This window comes from Mixophyes fleayi, chromosome 3 (assembly GCF_038048845.1).
Source record: "Mixophyes fleayi isolate aMixFle1 chromosome 3, aMixFle1.hap1, whole genome shotgun sequence".
Classification (NCBI taxonomy): domain Eukaryota; kingdom Metazoa; phylum Chordata; class Amphibia; order Anura; family Limnodynastidae; genus Mixophyes; species Mixophyes fleayi.
In genome coordinates this window covers 171,445,544-171,463,567 of record NC_134404.1, presented here as the reverse complement: position 1 = coordinate 171,463,567, position 18,024 = coordinate 171,445,544, and the positions used below count along the sequence as shown (strand labels likewise).

At 39.8% G+C, this 18,024-nt stretch overlaps 1 protein-coding gene across 1 annotated transcript in view; it reads left to right on the top strand.

Annotated features, from left to right (window-relative positions):
* MDN1 (midasin AAA ATPase 1) overlaps nt 1–18,024 on the top strand; it is a 258,414-nt gene that overhangs the window by 5,157 nt on the left and 235,233 nt on the right. Inside the window, exons 3-14 of the mRNA XM_075202780.1 lie at nt 818–1,042; nt 3,029–3,136; nt 3,216–3,408; nt 3,791–4,003; nt 5,271–5,402; nt 5,609–5,712; nt 5,937–6,054; nt 6,501–6,694; nt 14,678–14,759; nt 14,859–14,954; nt 15,898–16,010; nt 17,323–17,471. Of these exons, the coding sequence (XP_075058881.1) occupies nt 818–1,042; nt 3,029–3,136; nt 3,216–3,408; nt 3,791–4,003; nt 5,271–5,402; nt 5,609–5,712; nt 5,937–6,054; nt 6,501–6,694; nt 14,678–14,759; nt 14,859–14,954; nt 15,898–16,010; nt 17,323–17,471 (1,727 nt within the window). The remainder of the gene's footprint in view (nt 1–817; nt 1,043–3,028; nt 3,137–3,215; nt 3,409–3,790; nt 4,004–5,270; nt 5,403–5,608; nt 5,713–5,936; nt 6,055–6,500; nt 6,695–14,677; nt 14,760–14,858; nt 14,955–15,897; nt 16,011–17,322; nt 17,472–18,024) is intronic.

Genomic DNA, 18,024 nt, shown 5'->3' with positions numbered 1-18,024 from the left:
AGCACCCAAGTAAGAAAAACAATCCTGACACCAGGACACCCTAAAATTAAGCAATATTATTTTTTAAACATGCTCTAGAACACAGAGAGACATATTTGGGTTCTATATTTTATAGTCAAAAAATGGCTAATTGTTTAATTTCACTTTGTAAATAAAGACGAGCAGAGCAAAATTCCCTAGTGTGTTTCTAATTCTAAAAGTGGAAGCTGCTGCCACTATTATTTATTCAGTTTTACTATTACTATGATGTAGTTTATTCATTATAATGAATTATAATTCTGAAATAATATTGATATTTCTGTATTAATAGTTAAACTTAATGATTGCCGATTATTAACTATTCAGTAATAAATCATAAATGGAGATAAATAATAGAATAATGGATGATGATAAATTAATAGATGATCTGATTAATAATTATCATAAAACATAAATATTGCTCAAAAATAAAATAATATAATAACATGTGAATAAACAAATGGGCATTGTACTCCTATTGCTCTTTTTAAATAATTGTGCTGCAAGTAAAGAATTTTGTTATTAATTAGTCATGACTTTTCTGAAAAACTCATGTATTAAATTAGTGCTTTGCTCATACATAGGTAAAAATAGCGCTTAAAAGCCAGATCAATACCGATTGTGTTAAAGGGCTTCCAGTTTGCTCTGCCTGAGTAAAATAAAGCTTCCTCTGCAGCCGGTTATAGATGTATTTTCAAACAAGTGTGCATTCTTTTCAATCATTTTCTTCATTGTTTGTATTGTAGCATAGTTATGTCCCATTTTAATATACAATTTATTTTTTTCTCTCTCTGAATAGATTTGCATTGCGGTATTTCCAGAAAGCCTCACCTGTGTTCCATAGACTCTTCCTAGAGAGCTGTGATTCCAGCACAGTCCGCTATGGGCGTAGACGGATAAAACTACGAGAACTGATGGAAGCGGCTTACAGATTTCTGCAACAGGATAAGCCTTCCTTCAGAGACATGTGGGACTGGAGTGTGTGTGTACCTCTGCTGAAAAGCCATGATTTAGCTGTCCGCTGGTGAGTATCTTTATAACTTTTCTATAGTTATAAAGTACAAGTTTTTTTCTGATTACATCTGTAACAAGATCGGCTTACTCCAATTCCTTGTTTGGAGGTTGGTTTTGCAGCTTTGTCTTGGGGTTCCTCTTACCATTCATAAGCTGTCGTAGTCCTGCTGGTGTTTTTTGGCCACCAAACACTTGCTGACTGTGTCAACTGTTGTAGAAGAATAATCAATGCCACAATCGGGCTCCTTCACTGGCACCTGAACCTCTTGCTTCTGGATGGTTTGTGGGCTGCAGATGCAGCAACTGTTTACTAGTGACTACCTGGATAAAAGGCCAGAGCCACTGGGTAGAGCGTTGGCTCAAGATGCTGTTCAAAGCACAGGAAACTTGGGGGTTGGATTATAGTATTATCTGTAAGTCACAGGAATACAGCAGGTATAGGCATCTTGCATGAGTTTGGGAAGGTTTTTTAGGAATGGTGATATTTATTGCTCATCAGAAATTATTTAAGACTTTTTACACACAATTTTTCTCTACCTTTCTATCTGGGGATGCTGCTATCATGTGGGTATGAGGGTGGCACAGGAGCTTGGCACTTAAGGGTAAAACATTTCCCAGAGTTCCTCTCCTGTATAATGCCTCAACCACAGCACTACTCCAGTTTTTTTTTTTTTTTTAAGCAGAATATTGCCAGGTGGATTACAGGAACTATTCTGAAGCCTACATCCGTTCAGGGAGAAAAGGGATTTAAAGGATTTAAAGTATTAAAATCTTCTTTTTTTTTTACATTTTTATATTTTTATTTTTTTTCTTGTCCTGCTTTTCTATACATTGCTTGGATTGTTCTCCATACCATATAGAAAGGGGCAAGATGACAAATTGTGGTTCAAACTGCATCTCGCAGTTTATAATTTTTGTATAACAAGGTGCATGGAGAGCACAGACAGTATATAGTTCTGTTATAACTTTTTTTAGGGGAGAAACTGTAAACATATGTTTAATAATCATTAAGTTGATTCACATAGATTGCTGTCACATGGACACCTAAAATGGTACCTTTAAAAATGACCATTGGATGCGAAAGCACTGACATTGTAATGAATGAATTACAATGTGTGTAAATGCTAGCTCCAAGCCCCCATTCATTTCTGTGGTAGTGGTGCAGGGAAGAAGTGCCCCTTTTAAGACTAGTTTCCATCACTTGTGTGATATTGCTCTTATGGTTAAAAACCTGGTTTAAAGCGATCAGCTGGTCTGCAGTACTAAGGCTTAACTATTTTTATATAGAGTGCCAGCATTTTTGCTAGAGTAAAGACCATTTCTAGTGACTATGGAATGGAAGGAAATATGAGCGCTCTGATTTAATATCTTTTCAAACTGATAACACAGTTTTAAATCAGCCCACATGTACAGTAGATAGGTGGAGAACAACTTTAAAGAGGGTTGCAACCTGCATTTTCAGAGTGGAGTTTTTTCTTGTTACCTGAAGCCATAGTATGCTGTGGGTTCACAGTTCAGAAAGGACTTAATCTGTCCAGTCCCCTTGTATAGAGCTAAATGGAACACTTAATTGGGAGGGGAAGGGGTAAAATAATTAATTTGCAAATTATTTTACTATCAATTGGGGGGTATTATTATTGTTTTTATCTTCAATAGTATTTATTAGTTTTCAAAATTGAAGGCGTACAGAAAGTAAAGAAGGAGGGTAGAAGAGAAGGACAAAAAATAAAAGAAGGGAAAAGGGGGTACATAGTGTGGAGGAACACAGCAAACAATAAAATATCTGTAATACACAATATGAATTGTCAAAAACATTGTAAGCCACTTATTTTTTTAAAGATATCTATAGTGCTTTTATTATCTTTGAATTTAATATTGTAGTTTATTTTTCCCTAAGGTCATTATGGTTTTGTAGAAGGAAGCTAACTATTTTGTTTATAATCCAACTAAAGTGCTAGTAGAAACGTTGATTATGATTTATTTTTTTTATTATCAGGTACACTGCCCATTGCCTGGCTTTGGTTACCTGTATGTCTGATGAAAACAGGCAAACCTTTCTGAAGAAATTGTTTAGTACAGATGAATTAATTCATTTCAAACTTCAGTAAGTAATCTCTTTCTTGGCTCGCAATAATACATTTGCTGGTTATAAATGGAATAATGACACAGATTCCTATTTTCAGGTGGCTGGATGAGCTGCACAGTCAGAATATTGAGCAGGGGATTAATATGACCAATCCAGAGAAGTGCTTGTGGCACAAAGAGAAAAGCCAACAATACACCCAGGGCCAGATCGTGTCTAGCGATCTTTGTTCACGGGTTGTACCAGTTTGTGGAATAGCACTTACTAAAAAATGGCTGAAGACCAGAGAGCAGGTAACTTTGTGGCCTAAAACAGTTGTTGAAGACATATAATGCCCAGAGGATAGGATACCTTTGTAGTGTGATCTTTTCTTTAATATTTTATTATTAATCTGATGGTATAAACCCATTGGTATGCCCAATGGTGTTCAGTAAAATCTCTCAATGGGATCTAGTTTTCGTTGTTTAAGCATTTTAATGTGTACAATATTTTATTCAGTTTGTTTCCGTCATGATGACTGAGATATTTGTGCAAAATTTCTGATAGCGACGCACATGATTTCTTGTTGCACCTTTCTACAAACCTGAGGTTTTTTTATAACTCATTTACTTATTTCTGCATTTAGCTGTTTACTTGAGTGAACTTCATAAAACATTGATGCATGTTCTATTGTAGGAAACGAATAATAGTCCACTTGTGTTGGTGGAGTCTACTTGTAGAAGCCTCCATAGTCTTGCCCAGGCAGTCTCCTATCAGAATGCTGTGCTCCTGGAAGGACCCATAGGATGTGGAAAAACGGCTTTAGTGGAGCACTTGGCTGCAGTCACTGGACGCCTGAAGCCACCTGACATATTAAAGGTTCAACTTGGCGATCAAACTGATAGTAAGGTAAGGAAGGAAACATTAAGAGTGTGCTAGGTTGAGGAAGCCTGAGTTATACTAATGCAGGAGGAAAGACAGGGTAAAACAAAAAGTATAGCAGGTTCCTGATGCTTGTACCATATTTACCCCTTTTGTCTCTATCGACATTCCTCCTGCAATTTCCAGTCTTCAGCAGTGCCAATGACCATTTCTGTCAGTTATGAGGAATTTTATCCTTTTTATCATTACACTATAGCAATATCCCAAAGGTTACTATGCATTGCTTGTAATTTCTGTACGTTTCTTTTCTGTTCTCATATGTCTACTTTATCATGACTGTAACAAGATATGAGACCAATTTGACCACTCAATTGGGTAGTTAGTCCTTTGTTGCCCAGGCTGAGCGTCTGTATCACAAGGAGGTCTAATAGTGTGGTCAGTTGATATCCAAGTTTACTGATTGAAATCGTTAATCCCAATCAAATTGTATTATTATATTATTCTATATGTGGTTACATAATTTTTTTTGGATCCATAAGACGATAGGGGGTGTACATGCCTTAATGGATCAAGAGCATCGGGCTTTACCCCCTTCCATTTAAGTGGACCTGTGTTATGATCATAACAAGTGATCACATGTGAGAGTGCTTTGTAGGGTCTGTCTCTGTAAATCACTTCCGTAAAGAATACTGCAATAAACCAAAATCTATTTGGAAGTTGTTTTCTGATTTTGGCAACTATATAACATAATTAGTAATAGGGTGATAGTTTTGTAGAGAGTTACATGACCCTAAGCCAAATGGAAAGTGTGAAACTAAAATTGTAACTTTCTGGCTACCTTTTAACCAAGGTGCAAGTGTAAGCCTTAAAAACAAGCTTTTAACTATTCTTGTAACTTTTATTCAGGTTTATTGTCCATGCAAAATGTGACTGAGTTGTGTTTGCGGTTTAATTGTTTTTAGGGATTGTTTTTAGGGATTGGTTTTAGGGACTCCTTTATTTGGGCATCTGTTGATATGATGTAACATAATCAAAAATTAATTCCTTAGACCAATTTCTGCTGTGCTTCTTTTTAAAATATATTGCTACATTCATCTGTCAGTGTCATTGAAGCATTGCAGAGAATGGTACAATGTTTTTCACAAAACCTTGCAAGTGAATGCACCTTCCGACTCTTTGGAATGCTCATTGTACTTTTCAAACTTAACGGAGCAGAGATATTGTGCAGCTAAAGAGCAATTACTTGGTTTGATTAGTAATAATCTGTTATCTAATGGTTGATTTTGATTTCTAGATGTTGCTTGGGATGTATCGCTGCACAGACATACCAGGGGAGTTTGTGTGGCAACCAGGGACTTTAACGCAAGCCGTTGCCAGTGGCCACTGGATTTTGCTGGAGGATATTGATTATGCACCACTTGATGTGGTAAGTAGCCGATTTTGCCTTTTGAAAAATAATACAACAGTTTGTACTTCACTTCAAAATTAGTTTATAATTGCTATTAATGTCACAAGTAAGTAATTCCTTGATGGTTGTCCTTTTTATCTTAAGCCTTAAATGTTTCAGTCTTTCAGTCTTAAAACATATATTGGATTTTTGTTAATTCATATATTTATTTTTATCTTTTATAGATATCTGTGTTAATTCATGTGTTGGAAAATGATGAGTTGCTAGTTCCTGGCAGAGGTGACTGCATCAAAGTAGCTCCAGGTTTTCAGCTTTTTGCAACCAGAAGGTAAGGGAGTGTTTTGTTCTTTCTTGCACAGTCCTTAGTTCCTTGTTTCAGCTGTGGTTTTGCTATTCCTGTGCAAAAAGTAATTTTTTTTATTTATTGTTTATCCACTAAATATATTGTCATTCTTAAACATTTTCCTTATTTATATCATGTTGCATGGTTGTACATTTAGAATAAAAATGTAAATAATAAAAATAATCAACAACTTTGGTATCTCTTTTCAGATTGCTAAGCTCTAGTGCCGGTGCCTGGTACAGACCACAAAATAGCCATGCCACATTACTTGACAAATATTGGACCAAGATACATCTAGAGAACATGAGTAGAAGTGAACTGAAGGAGGTACAGTAGAAATGCTGAAAATTAGTATTGGTAGAGCAATAGTGGTAGTTGTGTTTCACCCCCCCCCCCCTGTTTTTTAGCGTGCCTGTCTAGGTGGGTGTTCTTATTTTCCCTCCTCTGAGTATGTGTTGTGCACACCTCCTTCCTTTGTGTGTAGAGATAAATAGTTCTTTAAAAGAAAAGACTGAATTTACATTAATGGCAGTTTTATATGAATTTTTTGTCAATTGTATACATACACTATAATTTCAAATGTGTGCTTTATGGTTAATTGGTATTTTTAAATCCATTATTGGTCCCTTTTATAGACTATTAAGTTTTAGATTATTTTAATATCTGTGCCCACATTTTTTTAATGATGTGATTGAGCTCCATAAAATATTAAGATAATTTAGCTCATCGACTACATATACTTACACATCTGTGAATATCCCCTTTCTTTACAGGTGATTCAGAAACTCTATCCTACCCTAGACCTGGTGACTGATCGGTTACTAGACATATACATCCAACTTACCGGCGATAAGCATCAATCTGTGTCAATCATTAGAGCTGATACTCCGATAGAAGCTCAAGGTCCTGAAGACATGGAAGTTGGAGACAGGAGACATAGTCTTGAAGGGCGTGGCTTATCCCTAAGGTAATGTATTATATTTCCAGTTTCTTAATTCTCTTGTAATTTTTCTAATGCATTTGCCATTCTTTAATTTTTTAAAGAAAACTGATGAAACTTTTAGAATTACCATTGATGCTTATGGAGAAGGGGTTCTCATAGTTAGTAAAGAGAAATGAAGAATTGTTGTTGTTTTTAAGTGTAAAAATAAGCATACATCGTTGCACATGTCCAAAAGGATGAGCAAATTCACACATTATTGGAAATAAAAAAAAAACTAGGGTATAGGTGGTGAGGCAGGCAGTTGGGCACTTACAATTTACTGGCAGAAGCTCAAGCTCTTCCCTCACTATAGCTCATTGACTGTCTGGTACTTCAAGTTTTCTAAGTGCATGCTGGAGTAGGGCACATTAGGCGGGGCAGCCTTCTAGGTTTTCAACTTTTGTTTTATTTTACTGCTAAATTGCTGTGACATTATGGTCAACATCTTTCCTGTATGATGGGAACTAGAGGAAGGTGCCATCCCTGCACAGCATCTCCTCCTTGGTGGGCTTGCACATAGACAGCAAACAGCCGTTCCTTTTCTATCCTTCTGCCCTCTTCTTTGCAGGGGGTAGTGGTTGAGTTTTGGTGACCCTGTCTCCAGGCCTTTGTATTTTAAGTTCACGTCTACCCTTGGAATTTGCTCTTTGGCTGGATCAAGTAAAAAAACTTATTGTAGATATTTATTTCATTTAGGGGCGCAGTGCGCCGCTGTATATCATCGCATATGTACTAATTTTTTTATATTGTGTTGTATTTTTGTATTGGAAATATATAGCTTTCTGAGGCTGTATGCCATGTAGGAGGAATCTTGCTTTTGTAAATTCTGATGGCAGGCTAATTATGTATTTTTCTTTCCTACCATTGGGGACACTGCAAGACATTAGGGGTATAGTAGGTGGGACTGGAGTTTAGGCACTTAACTTCTTTGTTCATCACACTCCTCCCCTACTCCCCTAACTGAATGATAGAGATGGAGATGATAGAGAGAGAGATGGAGAGATGATAGAGAGAGATGGAGAGATGATGATAGAGCTATATAAAAAGTTTTTAAAGACTTTTTTGTTCCCCAGTTGCTGGATTTATATAATGGCTTTTTTGATTTGGGCTCATTGCCTCCATCTATGTCAGAGGCTCTAATAATGGTCTTGCCGAAACCTGGAAAGGATCCCCTTTATCCCGCGTCATATAGACCTATCTCTTTACTCTGCACAGATGTTAAAATACTGGCTAAGATACTTGCCTCTAGGCTTAATTTAGTAATTTCCGAAATAATTCACCCTGATCAAACAGGCTTTATGCCTGGTTAATCAACCGTTTCAAATCTAAGACGTCTGTATACTCATATTCAGTTGTCCCATGTGGCGGAGGAGGGAGCAGTGGTGGTGTCCTTGGATGCTGCCAAGGCCCTCGACTCGTTCGAGTGGGGGTATCTTTGGGAGGTACTGCATAGATTCGGGTTGGGGACGTGGTTTATTAAATGGATACGGCTATTGTATTCGGAACCAACAGCTAGAGTTTCTGTAAACGGCTACACCTCTCCCTCCTTTAGTTTGGGGCGAGGAACCAGGCAAGGCTGTCCCCTGTCTCCAGTATTATTTGCGCTGGCCATAGAAACCCATGCCTGCTTAATTAGGGACCATCCGTTAATTGTTGGGCTTCCAATTGGAGAGGTGTGTGATTATATAGCTTTTTATGCTGGCGACATGTTGCTGTTTTTGTCAGACTGGTTCCTCGTTGAACTGTCTATTGGAGGTGGTTAATAATTTTGGAAAATTTTCAGGCCTATTGATCAACTGGGACAAATCTTATATATTTCCCCTCCATGGTGTAATTCCCTGTGAGGATATGTCTAGATACTCTCTTAAGTGGACCAAAAGGTTTAAGTATCTTGGAGTCTGGATATCTAATTTGGCGAGTGAATTTGTATCTCTTAATATAGATCCGGTTATAGAATATTTTAAAGTAAAATCACATATTTGAAAAAGACTCCCCCTTACGGTAACGGGAAGGATTAACTTTTTTAAGATGGTAATACAGCCTAAATTCCTATACATTCTTCAGCACTCTCCAATATACCTCCCCCGAGCAATGTTTAGTAAAATAGACAGACTTATTTCCTCATTTGTTTGGGGCGAGGGAAGAGCACGTATCCGAATGTCTATTTTGTGCAGAGCTAAGGCTGATGGTGGATTAGCGCTTCCAAATTTGAGAATATAATATTATGCAGCACAACTTGCCCATTTGATTAATTGGGCGGGAGATCAGATTCCTCTTAATCTGTTGGGCTTTCTGGCCGAGCAGGCTGAGGCGTATGCTTCAGGTGGGGCACTCTTGCTGACTATGGGAATATTACTAAGGGGGAAATATTCTAATAGGGTGGCCCCAATAGATAAACAGGCTGTTGAAATCTGGCGTATTTCTCAAAATATAGGGGGAAGTGAAGGTTACGATCCTTTTGCTCCTTTTTGGCACAATCTCTCCTTCCCGGAGCTTAATAAATTGAGAGAGTATAATATTTGGCAAAAATATGGTATAGTAAATATTGGACAGTTATATCAGTCTGGTACATTGAAATCCTTTGCACAATTATCACAGGAAAGGGGGATACCTAATTCTGCGTTTTACTGTTTTCTACAACTTCGGCATTCCTTGAACGCTCAATTTCCTACCTCTACTCCTTTAATTCAGGCATCTTCCCTTAAAACTCTTTTACTAAATGTGGGTACAAATAAAACTATTTCCTAGCTCTATTCAATTATTAATGGTTCTTTGGCCCCTAGGGATTTAGAATCATTGAAAGTGAAATGGCAGGTAAATCTGGGTCAGCTAACAGAGGAGGATTGGATTCGCATGCTTAAATCTATTCGTAGTGCTACAACCTGCCTCCGGTGCCAACAAATACATTTACTCCAGTTGGTTTGCACCGTATGGGTCAGAGAAGTGATGCATCCTGTCCAAAATGTAGTTTTTCCCCTGCAGATTTCTGGCATATGCCAGAAATCTAACCGACCTCCTTCCAGCCTCCCACCTACCGCCCTCCCTATCCTGCCTTCCTCCTGCCTCCCTCCTCGTAATTCTCCTCTCCCCCCTCTCCCTCTCTGCGTTCTCCCCCTTTCCTCCTCCCACCCTTGTGTCTCTGTCCGTCCTACCCTCCCCTTAGATTGTACGCTCCTTTGAGCAGGGCCTCCTCTCCTCCTGTTCTCCACCACCTTAACTCTGCTCTCCAGCTCCTTGTCTCCTCCGTGAGGTCCTCCTGCCCTTCTGCCCCTCTAGCTTCACCACTGGGGGCTCTCACCTTTCATCTAGCTGTACTTTGAGCTTCTGAGTTACTGTGCTTTTTGTTAACTGTACCGTGCTGTCTCACCCTGTATCGTGTTTCTGCATGTCCCTGTACGGCGCTACGGATACCTAGTGGCGCCTTATAAATAAAAATTAATAATAATAATAATAATATGCTATGGGATTGTCCAGTAGTAGGTGCTTTCTGGGTGAAGGTCTGGAAATGTGTGATTGATACGATTCCAATGGCTCCCCATTTGAATCCCAAAATCTGTCTATCGTTGGATGATCTAATTGATAAATATCCAGCTGTTTATATTTTCAATTTAATGACACTCTCTAAAGTGATGATCTCCCGGGCGTGGTTGGCACCTGATCCATCCGATTTTCATAAATGGAGAGCCCTGGTTAATAATACAATGCAACATGAAAAATATGTAGATACTAGTAGAAATGCTGAAGCGAAGTATCCAAAAATTTGGTCTATGTGGTATACATCTTAATACAGAGTCGGTTCGAATGATCTGGAGTCCCTGGATTAAAGCTTAAAATACGGTGGGAGGGGCTAGATGTCTGGGAGAGGAGGCTCGTTCTGTGCAAAATAAATTCTAAAATAAATACATAATAAAAACTACAAAATATACGGAAAAAATGTGGATTATAGAAATGTGCAGTATGGAGGTGTTGGGAGTGTAACCTATGCATTAATATGTTGCAAATATATAATATAGGATTGGTGGATCACTTCGTGAATTGTTAATTTCTGTAAAGATAAAGTCGTAAATGGTATAGGCTATAAAATGTGCCTCACTAATGTCCTGTTAAGGACTGGAATGAGATTAATGACCAATTATCGAATGTTGCAATTATTGTATATATTGCTTGTTCCGTATAACTATGTTTGTAAATACCTGATGTATTTGAGAAGCACTTTAAGACTAATTGTGGTGTATGTTTAAATGTTTTTGTATGGTCACTTTTTTGTTATATGTGACTAAAAATTCAATAAAAAGTATCTGATTTGAAAAAAAAAAAAAAAAAAAAAGAATACATCTCTTCTCGTCAGCTTCACGTCAAGGACGGTCTTAAACCCTTCGTTCCTTTTTTCCGGGGGTGAGTTGCCCCATCGCGTACTCACTTCTTAGCTCCCATAGGAGCATATAGTACCTTCACAGGTGCAGTTAGGTGAGGAACCTATATACCTGGTGCTATTCCCGGAGATTTTGTTCCAACCTTTTCCTGGCCCACAGACGAATCCTTTCGTTCTTTTTAAGCTGGCAGTCCCTCAACAGGCAGGCCTGCATTCTGTTTTGGATATAGTCACCACGCACAGTCATTGCAGGCAGTGAACAGAGAGAGTTCCTGGCTTAAATATACACCATGGAGGTTTTCTTGCATGTACCAGTCAGTCTTGGGCGGTACAGAGATTTCAGTCCCGGCTCAGGATTCTGTCTTTTTATTCTGGACATTGCGTCTTGTGGGTTTCCGAGGTTATGGCGGTCATGGCAGCGCGACGGCGCTCCCGGCGAGTCACAATAGTTTCCTGTCCGGACGACCACTCTCCGAGGGCTCTGTCATCTCTCTCGCAGACAAATCTACATCTGGTTCCTGGAAGCGCACGTCTGGGGGCAGAAACTACATAGGTCCCCACTCGATCTGCCACAGCAGATACGTTTTTTAGACCTCATCTTTTATACTGGGTCCCACAGGGTCTTCCTACTGGAGGAAAGGGCCCTCCCATTTCGACGCAGGGAAAGGATGCTCCTGGCGCGGAGAGAAGTTTTCTCTTCACAGTTACATGAGGCTTCTGGAAAACAGGGTACCAGCATTTGAGGCAGTAATGTTTGCATGCTCCACTCTTGACATCTCCAGAGGGAAATTCTCCAGAAAGGGGCTGGTTCCCAGGTTATTGGACTCGCAGATCATCACTCTGTCCAAACCCACAGGTCTATCTCTCTCACAGTGGCAATCCAGTCAGTCAGGAGTGTGGTCAATCGTTAACCAGGTCCTGGACCCCGGTCCTAAGAGGCTCTAGTCTGTTAGATGCATGCGAATTAATAGGATCCTTAGGGTTTCAGGGTCTTTTGAGTCTTCCCAAGTAGACTGTACTTAAAAATCTGGTGCACAGGATATGGCGTCAGACCCAGCAGGGCCTGATCAGGAAACCTCTAGATAATCAGTCAGATAATGCCACGGCTGTTGCATTTCTGTAGCATCACGGGGAAACATGCGGCCCAAGAGCAGTGTGAGAGACGACCAGGTTATGGCCTGAGCAGCGTGTCGTATTCCCATATTTTTGACCATTATCCCGACATGAATAAATGGGAGGCCGAGATCTCAGCAGGCAGGCAATTATCCAGGGGGAATGCTCTCTCCACGGAGACGTCCTTTGCCCTCTTGGTGTAGTCTTGGCGGCACTACGGAGTTAGTCCTCAGGTCGTCCATACTTATTTCTCAGGTCATCCCTGTACTGCTCATAATCAAGAGACCCTTAAGTGGAATTTTCCGATGCCAGGATGTTCCCTGAAGCTTCGGTCTGGTGTGCCTGTCGATTCCACGTCCCAGGTTCTCACGGGTGCTAAAGAGCTTCTAAAGGAGTGTGGCTTCCAGCTATCCTGTGGCCCTTCATTTACCTCACAGAGCATGGTTCTCAGACATTGGCGGCTGGTGGCGACACCTACCTTCCGCCTACCTCTGTGGCCAGATCTGAACAGTCGGGTGCCTCTTTCTGCCACCCTTTTATATTGTCTAGGTTGGCGCTGTGGTGTTGGAGACCCTAATCTTAGAGTCGGAGGTTCTTTGCTGTGAGCGGCTTGGTACCTTGAATAGAGCCTGTAGGGCATTTTCCTCATCCGTTCTCCTTGGTCTGAAACAGTACTGTGTTTGGTGTGAATCCTACAGTGTTTACACGTCTCGGTGCTGGCTCTCTAATTCGCTTTCTTTCACAAGCTGGCTCTGTTATGAGACTCCGCCTAGGTTCCCACAAGGTGCAGCTCCTGGTGCTCTACATCAATTTCAGTGCCGGTTTTCAGGGTCACGTACCTTCAGTCTTCTCTTCGAGGGGTCTTTTCCGGTTCAGCCCCCCCTTGTTTAATCAGGTGAAGCTATGTAATCTAATTTGGGTGAATAGAGCGCTTGTTTTGGCCACTTTTGACTTGCTGTATCTGGGAAGATATGTCAATCCAAGGGTAGGGGTGTTCCCTTGGATATTGCCCCTGTTCGCAGGGCTTCTGTAGCGGTAGTGAGGATAGAGAGGAGCGTCACTCCTGCCAAAATTGGTTCAGCCTTCTCGCTCCCTCCCCCCCCTCCCTTCACAGTACCCCCTCCCTTCACAGTACCCCCTCCTTGGCGGGCTTTCCACTCTGGCAGCCCTGTCAAAAACTATATAGGCACACTGTAGCCAGCTTGGATGCAGCATACATTTGCAATCTTATGTGCCCCCCATGGATTCAGGAAAAGGATTAAACGAAAGTACTAAAATCTTATTTTCAACATCCTTATTTCAAACTGTTGGATCTGGTGGAGAGGAGTTACATTTCGGGAAAATATGTGTTCATTCTGGCTATATCTACAGAGTGAAGAGTGTCTGAGCTGGGACAGAGATTGTGATTCTCAGCTTTGCACCATTATTAATCTGTGTAATACGTGGGATCTCTTTATTTAATGGATGTTGTTAGGGACCTAAGTATCTATGTCAAGAAGACTCTTTTGTAAGACTGATCTTTTTGTCCTGTGTAATATTCACACGAGAGGTTAGCAAGTGTTTTCTTGGTAAATTACTTGTGTTATTTGATGGGCTTACTTTGTGGTTGAGCCCTGTCTTGGATACTATTGAGCCTCTTAAATGACAGGGGTATGGTAGCCTTGGCTGAGCAACTCTATTGGGCAAAAACCTGGGCTTCAGTACATTTGTTTCTGGGGTTTTTCAGGTTCAGTGTGTTTGAGACCAAAAATGCTAGTCTTGGATGGTAGATGCAGAGCACAACGTAACTTCTGAGCATATTCACTTGTATTGAAAAGCTTTGAGACGTCATCATGGTTTCAGTGTTCCCCAGTTGGATGAGAGAGAATGCAGTATTTTTATACTTGTGCTAAATTCTCTTTAATTCCATTGGGGCACACTGTGCGTCCACCAGTTAAGCTTCAGTTTATGAAATTGGGAAGTTTTTGTTTTATTTTTTTTTATCCCCCTCCAGTTTTTTCCTCTCTTTTCTGACCTGTGTGCCTACTTTAAAAAATAACTGAAGTTTCCATAAGGGAGGTATTATAGAGGGGGGAAGGAGTTTAAAAAATTTGCATAATGTTTGTGTGCTAACTTCCAGGTCTGAGCGACTTTTCCTCATGTTTGCAGTGTGCCCCAATGGAATTATAGAAAATTATTTAACAGAAGTGTTGTTGTACCACCCTTGTCTATTACATTATATTGCCCTCATTTCTTTCTGGTCCATTATATAGCCTTCATCACACAGGTCTCTCCTGCTGCTTATCCATGGATCCAAGAAGCAGGATCACTTGAACTTAGTCACAGATGGACAGAATTCATCTGACTCATCTAAGCCTATAGAGACATGTTTAGAGGTCCTATTGAAAGCTGTGTTCTGTTTTTACACTTGTTGACCATCCAAATAACATAGAATTGTCATTAGCATGACCTTTTTAAATACAGCTGGTTCTTTCCCCCCACAGGGACTTGTTGAAGTGGTGCAACAGAATTGTGTATTGCTTTGATGGTTCCTCATCTAACACTGCTCTAAATATATTCCATGAGGTAAGATTCTTTTAACATGTCTCATAGTTCCTTTTACCGCGTATGAGTGCAAATGTAAATAAAAAACCTGACTACATTCTGCATTTTTTTTGGTATCAGGCACTTGACTGCTTTACAGCCATGCTCTCCAAACCTCAGGTCAGACTTAAGATGGCAGAAGTAATTGGAAGCAAATTGAACATCTCTAAGCAAAAGGTAAGCTGTGGTGAAATTGTTCTTAAATAATACTACAAATACATCTAAAATGTACCATACCTCAGTGTCCCTCTTTGGTAAGATTTACAAATCGTTGTGTTTTGCGGGGGTTACCTTATCAAATAGTTGAAATGGGTTTTGTATGTACTTTAAAATAAAATACTGTCATGACTAGCTACACCACCACTTAGTAAAAGCAGGGGCACGCCCTTCCACCCCAGCTTGGTGGCTTCTCCGTGCATCCGTTTATCCTGGGCTCTCTTATTCTTCTTCAATCAAGAAGCCCTATACTGCTATCAGTTACTACGTGATATTCTATCTTTCAAGCACATGACTATAAGTTATGTGTGTGTTTTTCAATCATAATACTCACCATTACACCCTACCGTCAGAAACGGGGGTGTTATGTGATTGAGTAATGCATTAGCTCCTTGACCTTCACCTTGAATCTGCTCTACTTATTGAATATCTATGGTGTCGTCATTTAGTCGGTAGATGTGTCCACAAGTGACAAACCTCAACTGAGGGAGCAGCTGTCCACACTACATTACATTACCTTTGAGTTCCACCTTAGTTGCTATTATATAGAAATTTTTCAAGGAATTGGGATGTATTACTCTGTGCATTATAAGCATTTTTAGTTCCCTCTGACCTTAGAGATATTTACTTTACACTAAAAAAATTAAGCTAGAATGAATCTGCTTGTTTCAGTCAACGTTGAAATTTTCCTTTCCTGTCATAAATGTTCACCACAATCCATCTATTTACAATTTAATGTTTTCTTGTGCTCTCCCTATGATCACTCATCACTTTTACTGCTGTATACAAACAAATTGTGAAATCTGCAAAGATGTTACTTAAACAGCTGTGCACTTGAACTTTCTTTATATCAGTGAATGTTTAATGAAAACTCTAAACCAGCTTTGTGTTTATATTGTTACAGGCAGAATTTTATTGCCAGCTTTATAAACCAGAGATTACTGTGCGAGAACTGAATGTTTCTGTTGGAAGAGTTGATATGCTTAGCAAACAAACAGAGGCCATTCGTGTTCACAGGTAAGCTGTCAGTATGACTTCTGTCAATGTAATGAATGTTCATCTTTTATCTTGTCACACCTTTTGTCCTTTTTACAGAAGGGCCTGAAAAGAGGGCCAAAACCTTTGAAACAGGGCAAGCTCAGGCCAATTTATCTCCTTGCAGAGTAATTTTGGATAATATTCCCAGAGTTGCAGACTTTTCTTCAGGGGATACTTCATGTTCAACCACCCTATATTCCGCTAGTAGTTCAGTGGGATCCAAACTCCGTAGCACCAAAAGGTGCTAATTCGAGTCTCTAAAATCTGTAATTTTCTTCACTTGTAAATTTACCTTTTTTTTTAAAAAAAATAAAATTATTTTATTGCAATGTACAGAGAAGGGTGTCTGAATTGAATGCCCTATCTTGCAGGTCACCATAATCAGTCTTTCATAATGACAGAGCTGTCCTGCTCACCATGGTAGTGTCATAAATTAATCTGAACCAATATATTGTTATCCTTTCACTAGAGAGAGATTTGCCCATTCGGAAGTTTAGACACATTCTAACTGTTGGATGTGGTCAAAGCCTAGAGGATTTATGTAGATCGTCATCCTTGCTGCATAGGGCCAATGGCCTCCTTTTTCTTTATGACGCGCACAATAAGGGATGGCTGGCAACAGAAAATACAGTTGTGAGAGGGGTTAAAGATGCAATCCAGCAGACTTGTATCTCTACGGGAACATTGGGTTCTGGTAACATTACAGCCTAATCTACCAGATAGGCGCGCACCTTACTGGACTGGCTGGCATGGAACCTCAGTTGACCTATTGTCAGGCAGAAACCTGGTCTTCTGTCCTTAACTTTACCAAATTCTGCAAGTTCAATGTCTTTGCATCCAAAAACGAAAGTTTTTGATAAAGGTATTTGCACACAGTTGTGCTTGAATGTACTCTCCAAGATTTGAAATGTCCCCATATTTAAGCAGTGAGTGCCAAATAGAATGAATGAAAAAAGGATTTTTGTGTTCCACCAATTTTGTTATTTGCTCTGTTTTACAGTTGTGTTCTTGGTTGGTTATTTCAGTTCTGACCTATGGTCGTTGTCCATTAAAAAGAATGAGAACTTAGAGTGGAGGAGTAAGTTCAGACAAGCTTCAGCTTAAAATACAGCTTTACTCTCAGAACAGCAATCTTTACTCCATGGTTAAGTGGTTAAACAGTTACCACCGAAGCGATTCAAATAAATGGAATATATATAATATATGGTAATTCCTGCCTTTATTGTGCTAAAAAGATCTATGTGTTGCATTCATGTGTTTTTTTTTTTTTTTGTTTTATTTTCATGTACAGGAAAAAGATGACTTTTGCTGCCACAAGGCCATCCTCAATACTGATTGAACAGATTGCAGTATGTGTTAATAAAGGGGAGCCTGTTTTGCTGGTGGGGGAAACTGGCACTGGAAAAACGTCCACGGTTCAATATCTTGCTCATGTTTCAGGTAAATGTGGCGCATGTGCTTTGTAATCTATTAGACTTTTTTCAGTACATAACACTGAAATTGTGAAAGAATGGATAATACATCTCAAACGTTGCGTTCTTGTAATTATTGTGTGCCCTGTGCGTGCTTTGTTGTTTTTTTACCCCTTCAATCTGTCCACTCCTATTGCAGGAGTCCTTTAATCCACCCCCCCCCCCCCACCCCCTCTGTTCTTGGGGTCAACCATTGGTCAGGTGGATTATCCAGGCAGGTAGTGCTTAACATGAGACACTTTCAAACCACCCCCCAGAACCAGACAGCACTGGGATAACAGCTGCTCTATTCCCCACCCACAGTGTGACATATAGGTGTCAAGTAGGGTTCTTCCATGTGTTGTTTTTTTTTGGGTTTTTTTCCTTTCAATTCTGACTTGTATGTAATGAGACTGGCAAAACACATTTCTCCATCATCCCTTGGTGGAAGCTGGGTACTTTGGAGTAGGGATCCAGTTGTGCGGGCACTTTAAAACTTCTTTACAGTTCACCATAGCCCCTTCCCCTCTGTACCCTCTTCC